Raw genomic sequence first — 23,176 nt, 5'->3', positions numbered from 1 at the left:
ATTAGCAGTGAACAGTCTGCTGCGGTCAGGTGTCTTATGTACGAGTCACAGGAGGTTTTCAACTCCTCTAGGACCAACTGGAAACACAGGGAAGGGTGAAGGGTGGGGTACAGCCCTCTGGGCAGTGAGGCCAGCTGCAGTGGCTTCCATAGGTGTGCAAGACTGTCGCTCAGCCAGGCCCTGAGGAAGCTAAGCCCCATGGAAGGGGTCCTTTTCCCTCCAGCCAGAAATACAAATGTGGATGGAGAACTGGAAGCTCCAGCCAAAGGCATGCCGCTGTGCCTAGCTGCAGGCTGAATTAAGCCCTTGGAAGTTGGAGGGTCATAGCGTGGTCTTCAGAGCCTCAGAGAGCCCCTGAGAAGCCTCACGTCTTCACTCCCAATGGCCTGGTCTCTGAAGCCCTCCGTTTCAGAACTGTCCTCAGGGCCTGCAGGATAGTGCCCTGGTTGTTCCGAACATTGTAGTCAGAGAGCTGAAGCAACCGGTCGAAATCTTCGTTCTTGTAGGTCATGTTGTACATGAAGTAGGGGGAGGCAGCCCCTGTGAGATTCACCTGTCCCGCCTTGAGCTCATCAGGGCTGCGCCTGACACCTGCCAAGGGTGAGAGGAGGGTCAGGAGCAGGGCCCAGAGGCCTCCATAGGTGTGCAAGACTGTCACTCAGCCAGGCCCTGGGGAAGCTGAGCCCCATGGAAGGGGTCCTTTTCCCTCCAGCCAGAAATACAAATGTGGATGATAAGAAACACGTTTGAGGTAAGAGGAGTTTGGTCCCCCCTACACTCCTACAACACATCCCATAGTTCAGACAGTTCGTGGGATTGCTCCACGGCTTCTTGGAGAGTCAGAAACTGAGAACCAGCAAAATTGAGATTAACGAATGGATTCTTAAAGTTCCTGGTGGGAACAAAGAGAGGACTTTCTTTGGAATTCTAAGGCCTGGCATCTGGCTACTTAGAAGACTGAGGCAGGACTGTAAATCCAAGGCCTGGTCTACAGACTGAGATCACAGACAGCCTGGACGTTTAAAACATGGGCTGGGGATGTAGCTACTGAGCTCTTGCTAATACGTGGAAGAACTTAGATTTAAGACCCAGTATAAGGAAGGAAGGAAGGAAGGAAGGAAGGAAGGAAGGAAGGGAGAAAGAAAGAAAGAAAGAAAGAAAGAAAGAAAGAAAGAAAGAAAGAAAGAAAGAAAGAAAGAAAGAAAGAAAGGAAGACATGAGACCTGGGAGGACAACTGAGCAGTAAAAGTACTGGCTCCTTTTCCTGAGGACCTGGGTCTCACTCCCAGCACCCACATGGTAGCTCACAACCATCTTTAGCTTCAGTTGCAGGGGTTCTGATACCCCTTTCTGGCCTCTTTGGGCCCCAGGGCATGCAAGTAGTGCACAGACACACATGCAGACAAAACACCCATATTTTAAAAAGAAAGAAAAGAAGAAAAAGTAGAGCCTTAATCCATGTGTGATAGTGCAGTAATCCCAGCACTCAAGAAACTGAGGCAGGAGGATTGCTACGAGGTTGAGGCCACATAGTACCATGTTGACTGGGGCTGTCCAGAAAGACCTTATATCAAAACAACCAAAAGAGAGTAAGTCTGGAAGGGCCAGAATTATGATCTCAACTAGAAAACTGAGGTGGGGGGAACGCATAAAGGCAGGCAATAGATTCCCCCACCCAAAGTAGACAAAAATCTGCCAAGCTGGTGGAAAGGGGGATGGGAAGGGATGTGAGGAGGGTTGAGATTGGGAAGTCAGGTGAGGAAAGGCTGAGTCCCTGAAAAGGGGTCCCAGGCCACATCGGGCATAAAACAGAGGGGTCACTATAAAGTTCCAGGATAGCGACAAGTCCTTGAAACCAGAGAGCTTCACAAAGGTGTGAGCATCAGCGCCCAAGGCCAGGGAGGCGTGGCCAAAGAGCCCAGAGCCCTGCCCAAAGTCTTTCCTGGAGCTGTTCCGCCCACCAGGGAACCAGAAGGGAAGATGGCCTCACCAGGGGCTGAGTGATCCCTGAAGGAGTCGTTGACCAGCGGGAAGTGCAGCACAACCGGTGCTTCCGGGCAGGTGGGGTCTGAGAAGAGGTAACATTCCTGGGGCTGGCTGTGGTCCTCTGGGCTGGGCTCCACGCGGGGGAAGGGCAGGCCCCGAGCTCTGCTGTATTTCTCAGATTGCTGCAGTCCCTAGGGGGAGCAGAGAGCGGCCCAGAGGGAGTTGTGTCATCTCAGATTCACTGTAGGTCCGTTCCAGTTCCCACTCGCTCCCTCAGCGTCAAGACAACAGCCTGGCCTTGCGCTGGCCCAGACTAAGGCCTCCAAGGGAATCCAAGGATCCCAGTAGTTAGAAGTTATAGGTGGGAATGAAGATCCAGCAGCCTCCCCCACCCCCGTACAGCATCAGTTGAATCTTAGCCCTGAAGAGCTCCAGTAGTGGACCTACATGTGATGCTGGCTGGCACTGCTGCCACCCAGCCTTCCTAGGGAAAGTTGGGAGTTGGCCATGGCAGTGCTTGGGGTCCCTTGCCAGCTCTGCTGTTGTATCCCAGAAATTCCCATTCACCTGTCTTGTGATCTCAGAGCTCAACCACCATCGCTGCCCTTCCCAATGGAAGACCCAGAAATACCCTATGGGTTACAGCTCCCTCCCTTAGTCATGGGAAGTGTGAGGCAGAGACCCTGCTGTTCATCCGTGGAGGTGAGCCTGGCCCCACAGAGGGGTTCCCGCAGAGGGGTTCCCGCAGAGTGACTAGGCACCTTAAAGGGAAGGGATTGGTTGTAGTTGAAGGAGATTATGAGGTCCACTTGGCGACCTGGGCGGAACAGGGAGGGACAGCTGCTGTTCATGAAGCAGCCAGCATCAATTAGGCAGAGCTGAGGGTCCTGTGGGGTCAGCTGATTCGGGGTGTCATCTAGGTTGCAATCTGATAGACAAGGCAATGCTGGTTAGAAGCAGCCACCCTTCCATAGGTAACGGCAACGCTCCTCTGATCCCATTCCCCTCCATGTCGCCTTATGTCCCCTCTAATGTCACTCTTTGAATTCAGACCTTCCCCTAAGCCCACAATGGGATTTCCAGACCACACCCCAGAAGAACATACATATGACCTCCTCACAAACCACTGCCAGCTATCAGCCACAGCACAACCCCAACCGGGAGTCCGGTTGTGGGGACACATGGCCATGGTCCTTACCCGCCCAGGTGGAGAAGTGTCTCTGGTTACAGTAGTCCCGGTGCAGTTGGAGGCCATGGAGGAAGTTGGGGCTACGCTGGTGGAATGGCCTGCCAGTCAGAAAGCCCTTAAGTGCCTGGGCCAGAGCTGTTCCAGACTCCAGCCATGGGGCCTCCACACCAGAGGTTCCTGCTGAGGCTGAGAACTTCTTCTCTGCAACAAGAGTTACAGACATTGCTTGTATGAGAAGCCCAAAAATACCCATTCATGACCTCTCCCACCAGCCTCCAAAGGGGAATGGTCTCAGCCTGGGCTCCCCACTTCAACACCCCTCATTTACCTGAGTTCCGGACATCCACCGGGAAATTGTTTGAGTCTTTTCCATAGGTGATGTCATACCAGATATCCATCAGGTTCACAGAGAAAAGGTTGCTCCAGATACCTGAAGGCCAAATTCCCAAGAGGGGCCAGCCCTTAGATCCCTGTACCCTGTCTTTCCCACACGGGCACCAAATGATCCCCACTCTTGGGTCCCAGTAGAACATGGGTGTGGGGAAAGAACAACTTCAGCGATACTCTTCCCACTGCCCACCTGTCCCTCACCCCGGGGTTCTGCCCAGATCTGAGCTACAGGAGTCCTGCCCAGGAAGATAGGGCTTACCTTCCAGAAAGCAAATCTGGGACTCGGGAAGCCTCTTCATCAGCCGTCCCATGAAGAACTCAGAGCCGAAGAGCTCAGAAGGGACAAAGCCTCCATATTTCAGGAACCCAACTTCATAGGGAGAGAACTCTACCCATTCTAATGGGATGGAAAAGAGAGGCAGGGATGGGAGAGCAGGGACTCACAGGTCTGTTGAGGGCCTGTGAAACTGCCCCTTGCAGGCCTTTGGCTCCCTCCTGTCTGTTACCAACCCTGCAGGTATGAGGGAAGCAGACTCCTGGGTGACCATTCACTTACCCCTGTCCACATGCACAGACAACCCCACACCCAAGGACACAGTGCTCCGAGGGAAAGCTCCCGGGCTCTGTGATACTGAATTCTCTGGGGTGTGGAGGAGTTGGAGTTTGTTAGAGGATGGGATGGGCAGGACTTTACCCTTGAAGTGGAGGGTTTCCAGATGGTTCTCTTTGACATTGAGGCTCAAGTAGAGAGGCAAAGGGTTCTGACCCCTCTCCAGTGCAGCTCTCTGTTCTGACAGTTTCTGATCTGTCACCTAGGGTCAGAAGCATGAAGACATGTCTTGGAAGCAGTAACTCCAACAGGTTTACAGCAGGGTAGGGTAGGAACATCAGAGTGTAGTGAGGAGGCTATAGCCCTGCTGAGGTCTGGGGGCTGTGAGTGGCTGTGTGCAGCCAGCTCTGAGCAGCTCCATATATAGTCTACCATATCTCCTCCCATTCTGTCTTCACAGACATCACACAGACACATACACAGAAACTCATGCACAGACACACACATGCACAGATAAACATAGACACAGAGACACATGCACACACACACACACTGAGACTCATGCACAGACACACACAGAGACACATGCACAGACACACACATGCACAGACACACACACAGAGACACATGCACAGATACACAGTCACACACAGAGACACACACAGACACATGCACAGACACACACATACACACACACAGAGATAGACTGTCACACACACACACATACACACACCTTTCCAGGAAGCACACAGCAATCTTTTTGCCCACATTCTACCAAGGGATATACTGCCCTTTTCAGGCTCACTTTAATGCAATTCAAGTCTCAGCTTCTTCCAAATGCTTTCCTGACATCCCTGATCCATCAACAAAATATTAAGGAAAAAAATGTTGAGAACTGAGGATGTAACTCAGTTGATAAAACAGTTCACTTAGCATTCACAAGACCCTGGGTTTGAGCCTTCACACTGCATAAAACAGGTATGGTGGCACATGTCTTGTAATCCAAGCACTTGAGGGATAGCAACCAGAGGATTAAGAGTTCAAGGCCAGCCTGAGCTACATGAAACTCTATTTCAAAAAAATTACTATAAATCATATATATAAACTCATGCTGATGCCATTACTAAAGGATCAAATGATAAATAATAGGTTTTTTAAATAACTGGGATCAAGCTGTAATTTTAACACCTCATAAAGTACACTGTCATAAGCTTTCCCCTCTATGTCAATTAGCTGTTGCCACCAGACAGAAACATAAAAGTAAAAGTGCAACACATCCTGAACGGAATGTGAGCTTAAACAGTATATTCAAGGGACACACAGGACACAAATACAATAAAGGCATTTCAAGCAATTACATTGGTCTGACAAATTCAATGCCGTTTTGATTAGAATCCCAATGTTAATACTGAAACGTGACTAACTGATTCTGTAATGAGGACTAGAAGGCCAAGAACTGCCAGAATAATTTGAAAGAAGAATCTGAGTAGATGCTCATTGGTCGGCAAAATTAGTACTATGAGACTAAGCCTTCTAAACACAGCAGAAACAGTGCACATAAGAACTCACAGATACTGGAGGCACGCACAGGGGATGTGCACAGGGGCTGCACCAGACAGGGCCCAGTGCCGAGAGGAGAAGTGGACAAGCTCTCTCCAAAGACAGCCTCTTGCAAGCAAAAAATTAGTTTTCTCCAACAGGATCTCACTGGAGATATAATCCATTCTTAATAAGGGCAAGCCCCACACCTAGCAGTAGATGGCTGACAAAAAAACCCTAAATCAGTGGCATCCTTGGAGGTTCATAATGCTTTGTCAGGGCATCTGTTTTAACCTTTCAGGTCACTCGTGTATATATTATAGCTGCTGGGTTTGTGTTTTTGTGGAATTCCTGTGTCTATGCACATGTGGGTCTCTGTGCCTGGTTTTCATGTGGTTTTTCTTTGGCTCTTTTCCATTTGTTCTATTCAGATTTGTCTGTTTTTCTTTTATCTTATTTTATGATCATTCTTTAGCTGCCTGTATGTTTTGTAATGAGAGAGAAGAAGGGTGTGGATCTGGATAGAAGGGGAAGATCTAGAAGCTAAGGGAGGGAAAATCAGAAGAACATCTATATTCAATAAAATAAAAATAGAAAAAAATAAAATGACTATTTTGCTGAAAGTTATCTACAGCAGATCCAATAAAATCCCCCTTTAAATTCCAATGACATTCTTCACAGAACTCAAGAGTGGGTTCCAAAATTCACATGGAAGCACACAGAAAAAAAAAAAAACAAACCCAAAAAACTCAACTAGTCAGAGATCAAAAGAGCCACACTGGAGACATAATACCTGATATCTCAAAATATGCTATAGAGCCATAGTAACAAAACAACACTAGCATGACACAGGCACAGAAAGAGAGAATAGAAGATTCAGAATAGAAGATTCAGAAATACATACATACAGCTGTAGTCTCCTGATTCCTGTAATCACACATAGAAGGACTCTAGATCCACACATAGAAGGATTCTATAGTCACACGTAGAAGCATTCTATATCCACATGTAGAAGCATTCTATATCCATATGTAGAAAGACTCTATATCCACATGTAGAAGGACTCTATATCCACATGTAGAAGGATTCTACAGTCACATGTAGAAGCATTCTATATCCACACGTAGAAGGACTCTATATCCACATGTAGAAGGATTCTATAGCCACACGTAGAAGGACTCTATATCCACACGTAGGATTCTATATCCACAAGTAGAAGCATTCTATATCCACATATAGAAGGATTCTATATCCACACGTAGAAGGACTCTATATCCACATGTAGAAGGATTCTATAGTCACATGTAGAAGGATTCTATATCCACACATAGAAGGATTCTATATCCACATGTAGAAGAATGAAACCAGTTCCCTATCTCTCATTCTGAATCCAAAATGAAGACAGTCTACAGAACAGGGGCAAAATGTCTTTGTTAGAGACTCACCTAACAGGGGAATAACATCTGGAATACATGAAGAGCTCAAAAGCCTAAGTACTCCAAACCCCAGACTCTAATCAAATTCTCAAAGAAGCACAAATGCCCAACAAATGTGATTCAGCATCCTTAGGCATAAAGGAAATGCAAGTCAAAGCTACATTGAGATGTCATCTTACTAAAGGCTCTCAGTGCATATCAAGAAAATGAACATCAATAAATTCTAACAAGGATTTGAGGGAAAAGAAACAGCGCACTGCTTCAGGGAATGTAAATTAGAGCAGCTGCTATGGAAGTGAATATTGAGGTCAAAAAACAAAAACAAACAAACAAACAAAAACCCTACCTAAAATTAGAACTTCTTTACCTGGACCACTTCTGGACATCTGCCCAAAGAACTCTAGGTCACAACATCACTGCAGCATCATATTTACTGCTACGGTGTTACTGCCAAGTTATGGAATCAGCCAAGGCTTCCATCATCAGATGAGTGGGTATAGGAAATACAAACTATACATAGTGACGTTTGCTGCAGCCATGGAGAATAAAGTGCATGCAACTGTAATTGAAGGACTTACTCAGAAAGAACGCATCCTGGCATTGAACAGATACTAACACTCACACTCTTTGTTTGTTTGTTTGTGACAGAGTCCCCTGTGTACCAGGCTCGCCTACATTTGCTATGTAGTCTCTGCTGGCCTGGAACCACTTTTCCTCAATTTCCCAGGTGCTGAGACCCAATGCAGTCTCTCAGAGCCTCTTCCACCCTCAGGAGATGCGCTTGAAGACACAGCCATGCCATGCAGCTGAGAAGGGATCCTACCTGCCCATGCAGCTTGGACTCCAGCACCAGGCCCCACAGGTCTGCTACGGTGACGGTGTAGCCCTGCTCTTCCCGAAGCTTCAGTGTCTGGCGGTAGCTTGCCAAGTGTTCGGGGAGGAATTCCTTCAGCAGGGTTTTAGCCACATGCTCCCTAGCATGACTGATGGGTTCTTCGAGGTCCCTCTGTGACCACTCTGGGTCCCTGTACAGGTGGGCCATTGTCCTGGGGGAACAAGAGGATGAACGCTGAAGCCCAATCCTGCCCTGTGTCTAATCCCTAAAGAGGGATTGTTGAGGTCCTTGATGCCAAGATAGTCTGTCTGGAGACGGATCCTGGGACTTCCTTCTAGTCCTGGTCTAGGTCTGGTATATAATATATATGTATATATATATATATATATATATATATATATATATATATATTTACACACACACATATATATACACACACACGTATACATACAGACACACATATATGTACATACATACACATATACATACATACATATATACACACATATATGTACATACATACATATATGTATATATACGCATATATGTGTGTGTATGTATATATATATTTTTTATATAGTTGTTGTGATTTAGATTTTATTCACTGGGCTGAGGCTCAACCTACAGTCTCTTACATGCTTGCAGGTGCTTCAGTGATGAGGTATTTCCGACCCATATATAATTTGGAGTTTCTCAGTAGCCACATTAGGAAATCAGCAGGAAAACAGTAAAGAAGCGTTAATAACTTATGCTGTTGAATTCAGTAACAGCAGCAGCCAACTGTGGGCCTATAAAGGACATTTTCCCATCTTCTCTCCTCTGAGGGAGCACCCACTCTGCCCCATAGACCCCTTCTCCTCAGAGCTGCCCCCGTGCTGCTGTCTGCCTGTCTATGGCATGTCTCACCCCAAAAGAACGGTCCCCCTCAGTGCTCCCCTTGAACTCCAAACCTGAAAACGTGCAGCCACGTATGGCTGATGGCTTTTATACTGGACAGCACCAGTCCCCACTCCTACCTTTACAGACCTGTCCTGAAGTTATTTAAGACTGTACTTGTCAATTGTTAAACTTCTACTCCTACTTTAGTAGGAGTCATGTGTCCATGAGGTTCGGACGAATGAATCTGTAATAGTGAATAGTCTGGTCTGTCTGTGTTCATGTTTGGAGAGGGGCTGGAAAGTGGGCATTGTTATCTTTGTATAAAGAACAGTCTCCCTCTCTCCCTCCTCCTCCCCCTCTCTTTCCCACCCCCCTTTATTGTTTAAACAAGATCTCACTTGGAACTCATAGCAATCCTCCTGCCTCAGCCTTTAACACTCTAGGATTACAGGCATGGCCTCCATGCACAGCCATGTATGAGAGAATTTTTTGTTTTGTTTTGTTTTTGTTTTTCGAGACAGGGTTTCTCTGTATAGCTCTGGCTGTCCTGGAACTCACTTTGTAGACCAGGCTGGCCTCGAACTCAGAAATCTGTCTGCCTTTGCCTCCCAAGGAGAGAATTTCTTGACCTCATTTTCCTCACCTGCACCATATAAGCAAGAAGGACAACTTCCCTCAGAACGTGGTGTAAGCATCAACTGTGGAGCCAGCTGGAAGGCCTGATGTGTGTCAACCGTAGGCCACTGCCTCCCATCAACCTATGAGTGTGTCTCTTATCACATACATTTTGGAGATAAACTGAGACTCATAGAGATTGCTCTAGGTCACCAAAGCCTACAAATGGGGTTGCCAAAAGCAAATCCAGCCCTTTCTGGGCCCTCCCTCTTCCAGCTCCTTAGCACCCAGGGAAAATCCTCTGACTTCACTGTACTCAGCAGGACTCTCGGGTTAAGTCTGTTTCTTCCTTTTGAGAAAGCTCTTTGGCCCCCATAAGATCATATTGCTCTGTCCACTACTTTGGGCTCTAATCATCTCTGCTGTTCCAGTCCCTACAACCCTTACCATGTAGAGCCTGAGATGCCACTGAAGTAGGTCACACAGTCCAGGAGGCCCAACTTCTGAAGCGCCAGTAGGTGGCCGTAGAGTGAGATCATAGCCCGCATACCTCCTCCCTCAGCGTTGATGCCCACAACAGGGACCTGGATTGCATAGAGATGCAGAGATGGGGATGAGCTGCCCTCTGCCTCACTCGAGCCTGCTCCCTGCCTCCAGGCAGGGGGCCTTGCAGTCAGGGCTGACTGAGGGTCAACCCTCAGCCCAGAACAGAACTCCCAAAGAGAACAGAAACCCTACCTCCCCAACAGTCCAATTGCATTCTTTGGAGGCTAAGAGAGCACAGACTAGTCGAGAATTTCTACACCCACATCCCTTCTGTATCCCCAAACCTCCTCTTCTTTCAAGTCTTCATCCAGTTGCAGAGCCTGCTTCAGGGCGGCAGCCACCACCTTCTTCCTCCTGCTTAGGAAGGCCTGCTCCTCGGGACAGAGCCCATAGCTCAGCCTTACAGACAGCTCTTTGGGGCTGGAATGGTGGAGGGTCCAGGAGTTAGGAGAAAACTGCATGGCTCACTCCTTGGGTGACCATAGAGCTTCTGAAAACACTCCCTGCCCAGCCCCCAAAACACGCTATGCATAGCACCCCTCCCCTACCCCATGTTCCTTTTCTTTGTTTTCACAGAGTCAATGTCTCTTACCAACAGTCTGTCTTAAGCTGCAGCTTCCCTTCTGGAGCCTGAAATTAAAGCAAGAGACTCTGAAATATCCTAGACCCTGGAGGGAGACAATGGGTATCCCTGGGGTGTGTGAGCACCTCCATTCCTTTCCTGTCTGCACTTCCCCTCCACATGAGGCCACTTACCTTCATAGCAGGAATGTCTACGGTCATCTCCTTCCCTGCGGCCAACGACATCAGGGGTACATTGAAAGGTGTCACTGAGGTATCTGAGTTCCAGCCACTGTTTCTGGGGCCCTGAAGGGAAACGTCCATTCATTCATCCATTCATTCATTCAATAAATTCTGAGTGTCTAGACTGCAAGCAGGACAGCCTGTTCTTGATAATAGTAAACTAATTATAACAATTACAGATAGCGATGGCCAAGACTGCTTGCCTTTGCAAGACACTGTTCTCACTAAATCACGTGTCAGTTTCTTAAGAAATAGGTCATGGCTGGGAGTGGTAGCATATATCTCTAGTCCCAGCACTTGGGAGGTAGAGGCAGATGGATGTCTGGGTTTGAAGCCAGCCTGATCGACAGAGCCAGTTCCAAAGCAGTCATGCTTCTAGTGAGACCCCATCTAAAAATATTACTCAAAGAAAGGAACTGATGTCAGTAATGGGGTGTTGGCGCATCATAGTGTGATTGATGGGGCAGAATGCTGGGAAGGAAGGGAGGTCTGGGGCTCTGTCTAAGAGGGGCTCCATGGAGGGCATCTCTGAAGAGGCCTTGTTTGAACTAAGATGGGGAGGGGGAGAAGCAGGAGGCAGAAGAGGACGAGGAGGTACTGGAGGCAGCCGGAAGACCTGAAAAGTACTTGACGTGTTTGAAAAGCAAAAGGAGGGAAGGATGGCCAGAGCAGCAAGAAACAGAAATGAGAGAGCAGAGGGGAGGAGGCCAGGCTGCATGGGCTGCCTGTGTGGGCATCAACAGGTTTTATTCTACCAACACTAAGTCTTCTGATGGAGGAACACGGAAAGATTGACACTGTGTGATCATCCCCAGCCCCCGCTGATGGTCCCTGAGCACAAGAGGCCTGGCCTTGGTAGGAAAAGGGCATGGAGCTAGCTAAGGGTGATGGGAGAGCAGAGACTCACCCTCAGGTACCCATTCAGTTCTGTGTCTTGGCCCCTCATGTAGTGGAAGCTGAAGGTAAAAGCTGTGTCCGGGGAAAATGTCTGTGTGTCCTCATATGACCCCTTCAGCATAAGCTCCAGCTCATGTTTGTCCTGGCCTAGGGAGGAGACCAGATGAGAAGGAAGGAACCCTGGACTCCATCTCGGATCTGGGATACTAGCAGAAGTGGCTGTTTGTAGAAGAGGAGGTGGAGGCTGGACCACAGTAAGCAGGGTTCTAAAGAGAGCCTTCCCAGCCTGCTTGCACGGCATAGCCCGGGGGGCTCCCACCTACGGCAGGGCTGTTCCCTTCTTGTGCAGGTTTCCCAGCAGCCTGTGCCCACCGTGGTCCAGGCAGAGTCCAGTTCTCACCTGCCGCCATGGCGGTGTTCCCGGCTCTGTCCAGGGAGACATCCAGGTGTGACAGTTCTCGGGCCTGGGGCAGACAACATCATAGTCAAAGAATTCCACACGGTTAGCTGAGGTCCCCTCTACCTCAATCCTGAGGCCCACTGAGCCTCAAACCACCACACACACAACACAAAGTGGGGTACAGAATGGAACTTCACCTATCTCTGACCTGCTGCAAACCGCTAAGCCTACTGTAGTCTCGTGTGGGATATCCAAGTCAGTCCACCCCTGCCTGTTCCTGTTCTTACCTTTCTCATCTTCTGGAAGCTCTAAAAGCTCCCAGCTCTCGGGCTCAGGTCTCTCTGTTATGTCTCCAGTGTTCATCTCACAGATTCTCAAGTATGTGGGACTCTCAGGCCCACAGGCGGAAGGTGACAGGAAAGCATTCAGAGCCATAGTGACCAGAACATCTCTTGATTATCCTCAGCTCCATTCAGAACTCTCCCTGTGAAGCTCGGTGGCTGAGGCTGCTCTGGCCAGCCATTCCAACAAAACTGCTTGGATCTAACTACACACTACTCATCCCCACAACTCAGGGTGTGTGTGTGGGGGGGGCAACTTCTGGAGGTGCTAACTCACTGTTTTATCTTTGACATGAGGCAGAACTGAAACTCACTATGTAGACCAGGCTGGCCTCTTGCCTCTGCCTCTCAGGTGCTGGGATTACAGACAGGTGCCGTGGTACCAGGTTACCCTACGAATTCCTTTTAAAGGTAAACTAGCCATCTGACCGGCGTGTTGCAAGCCCTGAGAGTGAGTGCCCCTGAGGTGTGTTCCAGGGGTCAGCTCCAGGTTTTATTCTGACTCCAGTTAATGAACCCCACAACCAATAGGCAGCTTTCCATGCAGCGCTCGCCACCTTGTGGCCATTACTGCCCACTGCAGTTTCATGAGATGGCCAAGAGACAGGCTTTCAAATTCTACTAGAAACACCTTCCAAACCTCAGTGACCTCGATATTAATAAATGGCCCTGGGCCTGGCATGCAGGACTCCACTGTGCTCATTACACATAACTAAACATCAGCAAAAAGCACCTACATTTTCTCAACAGTTCTCCAGCCATTCAGCTGGAAGCCAGGACGGACTCAGCATAGTCATGTGACCTCAGCTCTGGACACCCCACCCCACCCCACCCCTGCCAAGCCCTACAGGATCATCTGTTGGGAGTCTGGAGTAGTTTTACCACAAAGACATAGCCCTGTCTTGTCCCTTCCCCTCCACACCCCAGAATCCTGATCCCAACTGCCCCTCTACCCCCGAATCTCCCGAGTCCCAGGAAGGTCGTTACCACAAGAACATTGTTGGTGATGAGGTTTTCTGGAGGGTCCCACCTGAGAAAATCAAAACATCCATTCTGAACTTACGAAATCAAAAGTGTTCAAAAAAGTATTGACACCACCACCACCACCACCACCACCACCACCACCACCACCACCACATTCCTATCCACAGGGATATCCCTGGGTGATACAGGATTAGAAGAGACGCTGCTGTGTCTGGCAAGGTGAAATGAGAGCAAAGAACAGGGGAAATGCCACCCACCCTCCTCCTTGCTCCCAAGAGGAGCCCCAGACCTCCCCGGCAGATGCAGAGATGAAGGAAGGTGGCTCAGATGAACAGACCAACAAGGACCCTGGGTCAAGGCTAGTTTTCAGAGAAGAGCTAGTGTCCTCAGCCACCTTCCAGCCCTTTATTCTTACGTTCTTTCCATCAGGAGCTCCACGTCTAACTCTTCTGGTCCCTGTAATCAAAGAGGGTCGGCATGTACAGTTGACACCAATCTCTTAAAAGCATTATCCTGCTGTCTCTAGCAGTCTCCAAGGACGGTATACTATTGAGACTATTTCCAGTACAAAATTAAGGGGAAGATAAGCTAGCTATTAAAGTACCCGAAGCTAGAGGACTACAGGTTATACATCTTCCTCCTGGTTCCCCAAACCCTGATGGGACTGAAGGAGCTTGACTAAAGGTGATCTGAGGATACCCAGCTCCTATTTCTTCTTCCTGTTGAGGAGGCTTCTGGGCCCGATAATTCTACCATCCCCTCCCCCAAGTCTGTAGCAGGAAGCAGAACCAGACCTTGGTGGGGCAGGCCTGGAGTCCCTTGAGCAAGAGTGATGGGTCCACACTGCTCTCTGGTGGTTGCACTGAGCAGTGTTTTGAGGGCTATCCTTGAGGTGACTAAGGCTCTGACATGGGGAAATGCTGTCAAGAAGAGCAGCTAGACCGACCAGTCCCTTTCCTGTTCAATGAGAACCAGCTCTTGTCCTGTGGATGACTACAGCCAGCAGCATCCTGGCAGCTAGGAAATGTTGAGCAATTTCCTTAGCTTGAAGCCTTCTTACCCACCTGAGGATTCAGGCTGAAGGTTTTCTGGAGCAGCTGTCCAGGAAGGATTTCTGAGACATCATAAGAAACCTTGAAGCAGATGTCATCTTTCGTAATTACGTCTTCGTCATAGATAGTCAGTTCTAGAATGTTCTAGGGGCCAGGAACATAACATAGTATCTTTTCATTGCAACATTAGCTCATATACACAGATAAAACCAAATCCAGTGAAGTCTCTAGTTTCCCCTCCTGTGTTTTTTATAATGACTTATTTAGTATGTCTGTGTAAGGGTGTTGGATCCACTGGAACAGGAGTTGCAGACAGTTGTGAGTTACCATGTAGGTGCTGGGGATTGAACCCTGGTCTTCTGGAAGAGCACCCAGGGCTCTTAACCCCTGAGCCATCTCTCCAGCCCTCCCTTTGTGTTTTTTAATTATAGTTTTTAAAAAAGATTTGTGCATTTACTTTATGAATGTGAGTACACTGCCACTGTCTTCAGACACACCAGAAGAGGGCATCAGATCCCACCACAGATGGTTGTGGGCCACCATGTAGTTGCTGGGAACTGAACTCAGGTCCTCTGGAAGAGCAGTCAGTGCTCCCAACCGCTGAGCCATCTCTCCAACCCATAATTTTTAATTTAATAATCATACAAGAATATAAAGTCTTTGGATCTAGTCTACCCTCGCCCCCTCCACCCCTCCCTTCCAATTCCTCCTTTACCTTCTACAATTCCTTCCACCTTCATGCCTTCTCTCAGTCTCTCTGTCTCTCTCTGTCTCTCTCTCTCTGTCTCTGTCTCTCTCTCTGTCTCTGTCTCTCTCTCTCTCTCTCTCTCTCTCTCTCTCTGGCTTATTACACAGAGTCCTCTTAGTGCCGCCTGCATGTGTGTAAGTGTGGACCATCTACTTGATGGTAGCCTCTTAGAGCCCAAATCCCCGAAGAAAATGGACCAAATCCTCGAAGAAAATTGGCTCTTCTTTTCCCAGTAGCCATCAGCTGCCAATAGTTTCCCAGACAGAGGGTGGGGCTTTATGGGCCCCTCCTCCATGCGGACCAAAATCAAGGGAGACCAGGGCTTCAGGCCTGTAACCCTAGCCCTGGGGAGGTGGCTACAAGAGGACCATGTATTTGAGGCTGGTCTGAATCACACAGTAATTGACTGTCTCAAACATGTATGTATGTATGTATGTATGTATGTATGTATATATGTATCTTGAAGAATTTTCTTCCAAGGCTGGGCATAGTGGCTTATGCCTGCAATCTAGCAGTCAGGAGGCAAAGAAAGGAGGATTGCTATAAGTTCAAGGTCAAGCCTGGCTACATAGTAAGAGCCAAGCCATCTAAGCCGATGTAAAAAGAATGTACCTGAAAACAACAATACGTTACACTCCCCCAAGAAAAAGTAAGCTGGGTATGGTTGCACATCCCAAATCCAACCAATCTGAAAGCAGAGTCAGGCAGATCTCTGTGAGTTTGAGACCAGCCTGGTCTACATAGTGAGGTCTAGGACAGCCAGAACTACATAGCAAGACCTTGACTGGGAAAAAAAGAAAAGAGAGAGAAAACCAATCTTTTAAAATGTCTCCTGGGGCAGGCAAGATGGTTCAGTGTTTAAAGGCACCTGCTGGCAAGCCTGGCTAACAGACCCATTCCCCAGGACCCGCATGGTGGAGGGAGAGAACGGACTCCCCAGAGATGTCCTCTGACCTCCACATGTGTGCTGCGGTACATGCAGGCACACACACGCACACACACACACACACACACACACACACACACACACTAAATAAACATATGTAGTTTAAATATGGAAAAGGTTTTCAATTGCTCTGCTTAGCTGGTTCCCTAACACACCCAGAAGGCAAGTGCCAGGTACTTTGCGATCCCTTTCTATGTAATTTCCCCTTCAGCCCTGCAGCAGCCCCATTAAAAAGGAATGCTTTCTATCCACAGATCAGAGATGGGCTCCCCAGAAGCTTCAGCTTGCCAAATGTCAGTCCCATAGCCAGGGAGTGGCAGGGCCACATTCTTGCTCACAGCACATAGAGTCTGGAGCACAGACACCCTCCTCCCCTGAGTTCTGGGAGTACTGGAGCAATCTCACTTGACCCCAAGGTCCTCATGTGGAGGGAAGGGGGATGGACCATTCTACGAGTGAGTGGCTGGTGCGACACCCATGGGACATTTACCTTGACCTGACTCTGGATGAGGAAACTGAAGGTCTCGTTCCACACAGGATGACTGGAGTTGGTGACTGTTTGGGTCTTGAATTTCATCCCAGAAGCTGTTGGCAGCTGCACAGTCACATAGGGATCTGCCTGACTCACTGACAAAGTCAAGGGGACCAGGCATCAGAAGAGAGTAGATTCCATACATCCTTTCCAGGGATTTGGCCCAGGTTCCTTTGACAACCCCAGTATCCCCTGAGAGCAGCTAAGCCCCACCTCAAAGATCATTTGGTCCTTTCCCTTGGGATCCAGGCCCCACCCAAAGTCACTCACACAGGTCAGCCCTGGGTAGACTCCGAGCCTCCAGGATTTTCACAGTGAGCCGGCATAAGACAGAGGCCTCCTCCTGCAAAGAGACCCCAAGCCCTCAGCTGTCAGCATGCTCTCAAAACTGGAGATGCTGCGCTGCTCAGGTCCCTGACCACACACATCCACCAATCTAGTGCATGGTGATGGTGGCAGGATGCCAGGCCTTTGGGGGAACACCTTAGAGACAGATAGCCTTGGGGTTATGATTCTGGCCTTTGGCAGCCATGGGATGGCAGGTCATCTGGGGTAGTGATCTGGGGTAGTGATTGAGGGACAGAATCTCAATTACAACAGACAAGGCAAGGAGAGAACACCGTCACATCTAGACCTTCCTGAGAGGGCTGTCCTTGTTGGCACAGCCTACTCCTCGTCCCTTTGTGCCTTTCCCATGTCTCAAGGAGGGCTGAGCCAAGGTACCCAGTGGTCCATGGTATCTGCAAGTTCTAAAACGTATGTTGTGCCTGCCTATCCTGAGCCAAACCACCACCATCTTGGGGAGTTCAGCTTTGCTTACTTGCAAAAAGTATTCCAGATGGGCTTGTTTATAGCCCCTCATGGAAAGAGGGTCATGAGACCCTCACCTGAGTATCCAGAGGCTCTCTTCTTCCTGCTGCTGTATGCAGCTCTGCTTTAATGGCATGTGGCCTCGGGGAGGGGCCTGAGTATATATAGGAAGAGGAGAGACTAGGGAAGGGCATTCCTTCTGTGTGGTAATACACTGGGCATGAGTTAGGCAACTCTGGGAAGATCAGCACCAGCTCAATAAATGGTGGGTGAAAGGTCATTGTGTATTCCGATGCTCCTGAGGCACCTGAGACCTCAGATGAGCTCAGGAGAAAGCAAGCAGTGGATAGGCAGAGAACAGAGGGCAGCAGTGCCCAGCTGGCAGAGTCTTGGCAGAGCACTAGGGAAGTCGCTGATTTCACCTCAGCTGAAAACCCTAGCACTCCTGGGACCCAGGGGATCCCGTGGTTGCTCCCACCTTTGCTTCGATTTGGGTTTGGTTGCTCAGCTTGTTTAGGTAACTTACACAGACAAACCCCATGATCTGAAGTTACACACATGGGCCTGGCAGGGTTCTGGGCTGGTTCCAAAGAAGGCCATTGGCTTTGTAGCCTCTTGACAAAGTGCATGCCAAGAGGACAACATCTGCAGTGTGTGGTTCTAGCAGGAAGAGTCCACAAGGAAGGGCCCTTAGAATGGGTCTGTAGGAAGGTCATATGCATATGCATAGGCAATGTGTAGTAGTTGATCCCAATTAGAAGGGGACCATAGATGGCAGAATCCCCAAGGGACACCACTCACATGAAGGCACAGACATAATAACCCTGGAGACACATGACCCAGTAGCCCTGAGGAGAATCCACTGATGTGCCTCAAGATAAGAAAATCCCGAACTGGGGCTTCTGTCACTCAGGCACTGACACTGAATAAGAAAGAGCTTATGGGACCATCTCCTCCCAGCCCTTCTGCTCTCATCCAAGGCAGCCAGAGCTGTGTAGCGAACAGTGGGCATTACAAGCAGGGACATAGAGGCATAGTGAAACCTAAGATGGTTTCCTGTTGTGCCTCTCTTACGAGGCTCCACAGCCCGAGTGGTCAGAAAGTCCTCGAAGCCACTGAAGCTGACCTGGGTTTTTCACAGATGCTTCCTACTAGAGTCTGAGGGAACCCAGTGTTCTCTCCATAGAGAGCTGTAAAGGATGATGAACCAAAGCAGAATGGCTCAGGAGGTGGCCTGTCCTAGCATCTGCTCCTCCATGGCTCTACACTATATTATTCTGTCATTTTAGTTACACAAACACACACACACACACACACACACACACAGAGAGAGAGAGAGAGAGAGAGAGAGAGAGAGAGAGGATTAATTCTAGCAACCCCAGCCATATTTCAACCCCAAAGCCCTTAACTCCAACTCCTCCCCACCCAGGTCCTCACTGCCTGACACACAGATGCTGCCTGTGTTGATGCTGGTCTGTGAAAGGTGTGGAGTGCCAATGCTCCACTCTGAGACAGAAGACCAGCGTAAGTGGCAGGCCTGGCTAACCCACCTCTCTGGCCAGGCTAAAAGCCACAGCCTATGAAGGGACTGGGGAAATGGCTCAGATGGTAAAGTGCCTGCTGCTCAAACCTGAGTACCTGAGTTCAGGTTCCCAGTCCCCACATAAAAGTCAGGCATGGTAGTAAAGTCTCTAACCCCAGCACACAGAGGAGGAAGAAATGGGTAGATCCCAGCAGTCCATTGGCCAGCCAGTTTAGGAAAACCGATGAGCCCCAGGTTCAATGAGAGACCCTGAGATGGAAAGTGATTCAAGAAGATATCCAATGTTGACCTCTGACCTCCTTATACACATTTGTGCACACACATATAATCCTCTCACACAACAAATACATAAGTCATTAGCACTGACCCTTTCTCCCTGTATGCACTGGGACCATCTCAGCCTCAGAGAACCCCCAAAATTTGGTGAGTTATTTTGTCTAAGACCTTTGCTAAGACAGAATATTCACAGTGCTGTAACCATAACCTCAAGCGCTCTTTACCAGAGATGGAAGGCAGTCTCGAGAGCCTGGCTTTATACTTTTGGTCCTGACCGCTACTTGCTATATGACCCTGGGCCAATCACTAAAGTCCATTTTCTCATCTGGAATGAAATAACAGTAGTATTGCTCTCATACAGTATTCTCAGGAATGGGGTGGGGCTAAAATATAGAAGAATTTTTCAGAAAAAATGTAAGCATTTTCCCCCCAGAACTTCAAAAACAAACAGATTTTCTGAGGATGTAGCTTAATGGTAGACACTTGCTTAGCTCACCCAAGATCATCAGTGCCTGGGAGTCGGGGGGGGGGCGTTTCTAGATAACCACTCTCATTACTATTGATAAAGTGCCTCTGTGGGCCTAGCTACTACCTAAGCTAATCACAGTCTCATTGGTGATTCCTCACAACTTCGCCAGCAGTACTCAAATTTCTTCCATGTTTATAATGTGGGAACCGAGACTCAGAAAGATTAACGTGCCCAGGGCCAAGAGTCAGATGTCAAGGGCATATCTCAGCAACCCTATACCAATCTACCTGCCTTGCTTTTTCATATAAACACCACACATCCCCGCTGCCCTTGAGATACTTACATACTAGAATCTCTTCATTTGCTTTTGGCCAGTATGATTACTGAACCACCACAGTAGCAGCATGACTCTTTCCTAGCGCATGGGGCATCATTTTCACTGACCAAAGATGTTCACATATGAAATGGCCTCTTCATCACTGACTGGCCTCAGATGCTTCTGGCCACATTATCTGTAGTTCCGGAGACCATCTCCTGTCGAGGGTCTCAGCCACTCTCTCTCCATCCATACAGGGATGGCATACCCTCAATGATCCCCCTACCTATGGAGAGGCCCAGGGTCCACATTTTGCCAGGAAGGTTTGAGAGAGGCTCAGTGCTGGTCCCTACCCATGACAGGTGTGGACCAAGGGAGATGGGAGCCCTCCAGAGTGGGGTACACAGCATCACAATCATGGTCTCCATCTCTGTCAGATTGAGAGGATAAATCAATCCCTTCACCCTTCTGCCTGTGATAGGACCCTCGGGGAAACTTGGGAAGGCAAGGTGGATGCTATGGATAGAGATCCCTGCCCTCTGTGAGTCAGGCTGAGCTGTAAAGTCTACACAGAAGCTCTCACAGAACCAGTCTGGTACCCAACCAGCTCTGCCAATCATTCTCCTGCCACCAGGAAAAGTTCCAGTCCCCAGTCAGCAGCAAAGAGGCCCAAGAAGCAACTGCTAAAGCTCACCTGTTTTAGGAGCCACTTTACAAGTCTTAAGGGCAGGACGTTTAGTCGATCATATCAGTCAAAACCTCCCAATCCTGGAAACTCCAGTTGGGAGGACGGAGCAATAGAGCCAGGACAGGCCACCCCCCTCCACTACCTTGTCACAACAAGATATTGTCACTGATGGCTGACCTGGGTATGGGTTCTCTCAAACTCAGACTAGTACAACAAGTCTTGCCTTCCAATGGAAGTGTCCCTCTCCACTTCCCCCAGGGATCCAGCCTGGCGGTGCCCACATCCTTTCCAGCATCAGTATCCTGTAGCTGCTTGCCTCACATAGCTTAGGCTGGGTCTCAGAACCTCAGTGAGAAACCCATCAAGGTCTGCAAATGAAACACAAGGTGGTTCTTGGAGAGCCACCTTGGAAACTTAGTGTCCCTTGAGGACACTTACTGGGGCACCGGGGGCAGACAGAGGAGCTCTTCCTGTTGGCCTTGGTCTCAGTACATGATGAGAACTCTGGGCTGAGCAGTGAACAGTCTGTGGGATCCTTGGCCTGGGTACAGCCCCAGAACTCTTGGAACCAGAAAATGATTGGCATGAGGATTTGAGACACTGAGACCCACAGGGCTCCAGCTGCTTCCAGGAAGTTCGCTGGCCTATGGTGGCAGATAATGCACTATATAGGCCTGGCGGGTCTCTTCAGGGTGGAACAGCCACTGTTCTCTGGTGTGGGGCAGAGGGAGCATCCCTGAAAGAATAGCCCTTAGGATGCTCCTGTCTGCACATCATGGTGGTGAACAGAAGCCCTGCTGACTAGAATCATGGTCTCCAGGTCTCTACTTCTATGGGTGCTGCTTACCCCTGCCTACTCCATACTCCCAAACACCAACCTCCCTTCCCTCAACCACACAGAGACTCATCCCACCCCACTTGCAGCCACAGCAGACTTGTTGGGCTCAGGCTCTCCCTGATTGTTGGCCACTGGCCTGGCAGACACTGTTACCTGGTAAGGATGGCCAGGTAGTCTCTCGGGTGACAGGCTCTCCATGCCTACTCTTCTATCTCCACTCCACATCCAACTCCTGCCAAGACGCCACCTCCCTGGCTGGATGCGAAGTCCGGCTGTGACTCTGCCTATCCTGGAGGAATTGTGGTTCTATAAACAGGTAACTCCACCCCCAGGTCACTGTCACACAGCATTTCTAATCTTCCTCAGAAGGCTGGCTTAACTAGCAGCTACAGAAACCCCTGGCAAAACACCAGGCCTCCTGGGTGGAGCATCTTTCCTAGAGCTGCAGTTTCAGGAAAGAAGCACCAAGGATGACTAGGAAAGACAGACAGACAGTGGCAGAGGCAGTTCCCTGAGGCAGAGGGCAACAAAGAGTAAACCCTTGTAGGTCAACACCACCTGAGTCAGGCCAGCCCCGGGAAAGAAGCACCAGGCTCCCGAGCTAAGACAAGATGGACCCCTTAGTGCTCAGGAAGCAGGAGTTTAGGCTCTAAGGTGAAAAGCAACTGAGGTGGGGTCTGGGCACCATGCTCACAGCCCCTCACCTCCACTGCTCCTCACTCTCTGCTTAAGCAGATCCTAGGAATGTAGGGGGCATAGGGGACTGGCTTGCCTTCCTCCTCTCCTCCCTCCCTCCCTCCCTCCCTCCCTCCCTCCCTCCCTCCCTTCCTCCCTCCGCTTCCTTTCATCTTTCCTTTCTTCCTTTCACTCTTCTTTCTATCCCTCTTTCCTTCTCCCCTCTCTGTCCTTCCTTCCCTCTCTTCCTTCCTTTTTTCCTCTCTCTCCCTCCCTCCCTCCCTCCCTCCCTCCTTCCCTTCCTCCCTGCCCTTCCTTTCATCTTTCCTTTCTTCCTTTCACTCTTCTTTCTATCCCTCTTTCCTTCTCCCCTCTCTGTCCTTCCTTCCCTCTCTTCCTTCCTTTTTTCCTCTCTCTCCCTCCCTCCCTCCCTCCCTCCTTCCCTTCCTCCCTGCCCTTCCTTTCATCTTTCCTTTCTTCCTTTCACTCTTCTTTCTATCCCTCTTTCCTTCTCCCCTCTCTGTCCTTCCTTCTCTCTCTTCCTTCCTTTTTTCCTCCCTTCTCCCTCCCTCCCTCCCTCCCTCCCTCCCTCCCTCCCTCCCTCCCTTCCATCATCCTTTCTTCCTTGGTGTAGATGTGTGTGTGGTGTGCAAGCATGTGTGTATGCATGAGTGAAGGCACAGGCATGTGCACGTACATGTGGCAGCCCGAGGTTGATGTCAGGTGTTTTGATTAGTTCCACTTTATTCACTGAACACGGCATTCCTAAGATTTATTTTTATGGCCGGGCAGTGGTGGCACATGCCTTTAATCCCAGCACTTGGGAGGCAGAGGCAGGCGGATTTCTGAGTTCAAGGCCAGCCTGGTCTACAAAGTGAGTTCCAGGGAAGCC

At 49.3% G+C, this 23,176-nt stretch overlaps 1 protein-coding gene across 1 annotated transcript; it reads right to left on the bottom strand.

The window, feature by feature from the left end:
* Positions 1 to 364: 364 nt before the first annotated feature.
* On the bottom strand, positions 365 to 21,834 carry Pla2g4d (phospholipase A2 group IVD). Its single transcript, XM_021155861.2, has 20 exons — positions 21,763 to 21,834; positions 16,940 to 17,012; positions 16,628 to 16,764; positions 14,456 to 14,587; positions 13,807 to 13,847; positions 13,395 to 13,437; positions 12,067 to 12,130; positions 11,677 to 11,813; positions 10,722 to 10,832; positions 10,558 to 10,595; positions 10,250 to 10,385; positions 9,867 to 10,003; positions 7,914 to 8,136; positions 4,260 to 4,377; positions 3,825 to 3,962; positions 3,504 to 3,605; positions 3,185 to 3,376; positions 2,748 to 2,914; positions 1,991 to 2,177; positions 365 to 591 (listed from the first exon to the last, which is right to left on the bottom strand). Exons 1-20 carry the CDS (start codon positions 21,832 to 21,834, stop codon positions 365 to 367), a joined length of 2,475 nt encoding a protein of 824 aa, XP_021011520.1.
* Positions 21,835 to 23,176: the final 1,342 nt, after the last annotated feature.

The sequence above is a fragment of the Mus caroli genome, unplaced genomic scaffold, assembly GCF_978045245.1.
Source record: "Mus caroli unplaced genomic scaffold, Mus_caroli_1 scaffold_2, whole genome shotgun sequence".
NCBI classification, from domain to species: domain Eukaryota; kingdom Metazoa; phylum Chordata; class Mammalia; order Rodentia; family Muridae; genus Mus; species Mus caroli.
Note: the sequence above shows the minus strand (reverse complement) of the source record. Positions and strands in the feature narration are given on the sequence as shown.

What these genes read in the sequence shown, in the direction of transcription:
- Pla2g4d (XM_021155861.2), bottom strand. Translation starts at nt 21,834, where the DNA reads ATGTGGAGTGGAGATAGAAGAGTAGGCATGGAGAGCCTGTCACCCGAG. An exon ending in TACCTGGCCATCCTTACCAG is followed by an intron (nt 17,013 to 21,762) that starts GTAACAGTGTCT and finishes GTCTCTTTGCAG; the next exon opens with GAGGAGGCCTCTGTCTTATG. An exon ending in TCTACCCAGGGCTGACCTGT is followed by an intron (nt 16,765 to 16,939) that starts GTGAGTGACTTT and finishes TGACTTTGTCAG; the next exon opens with TGAGTCAGGCAGATCCCTAT.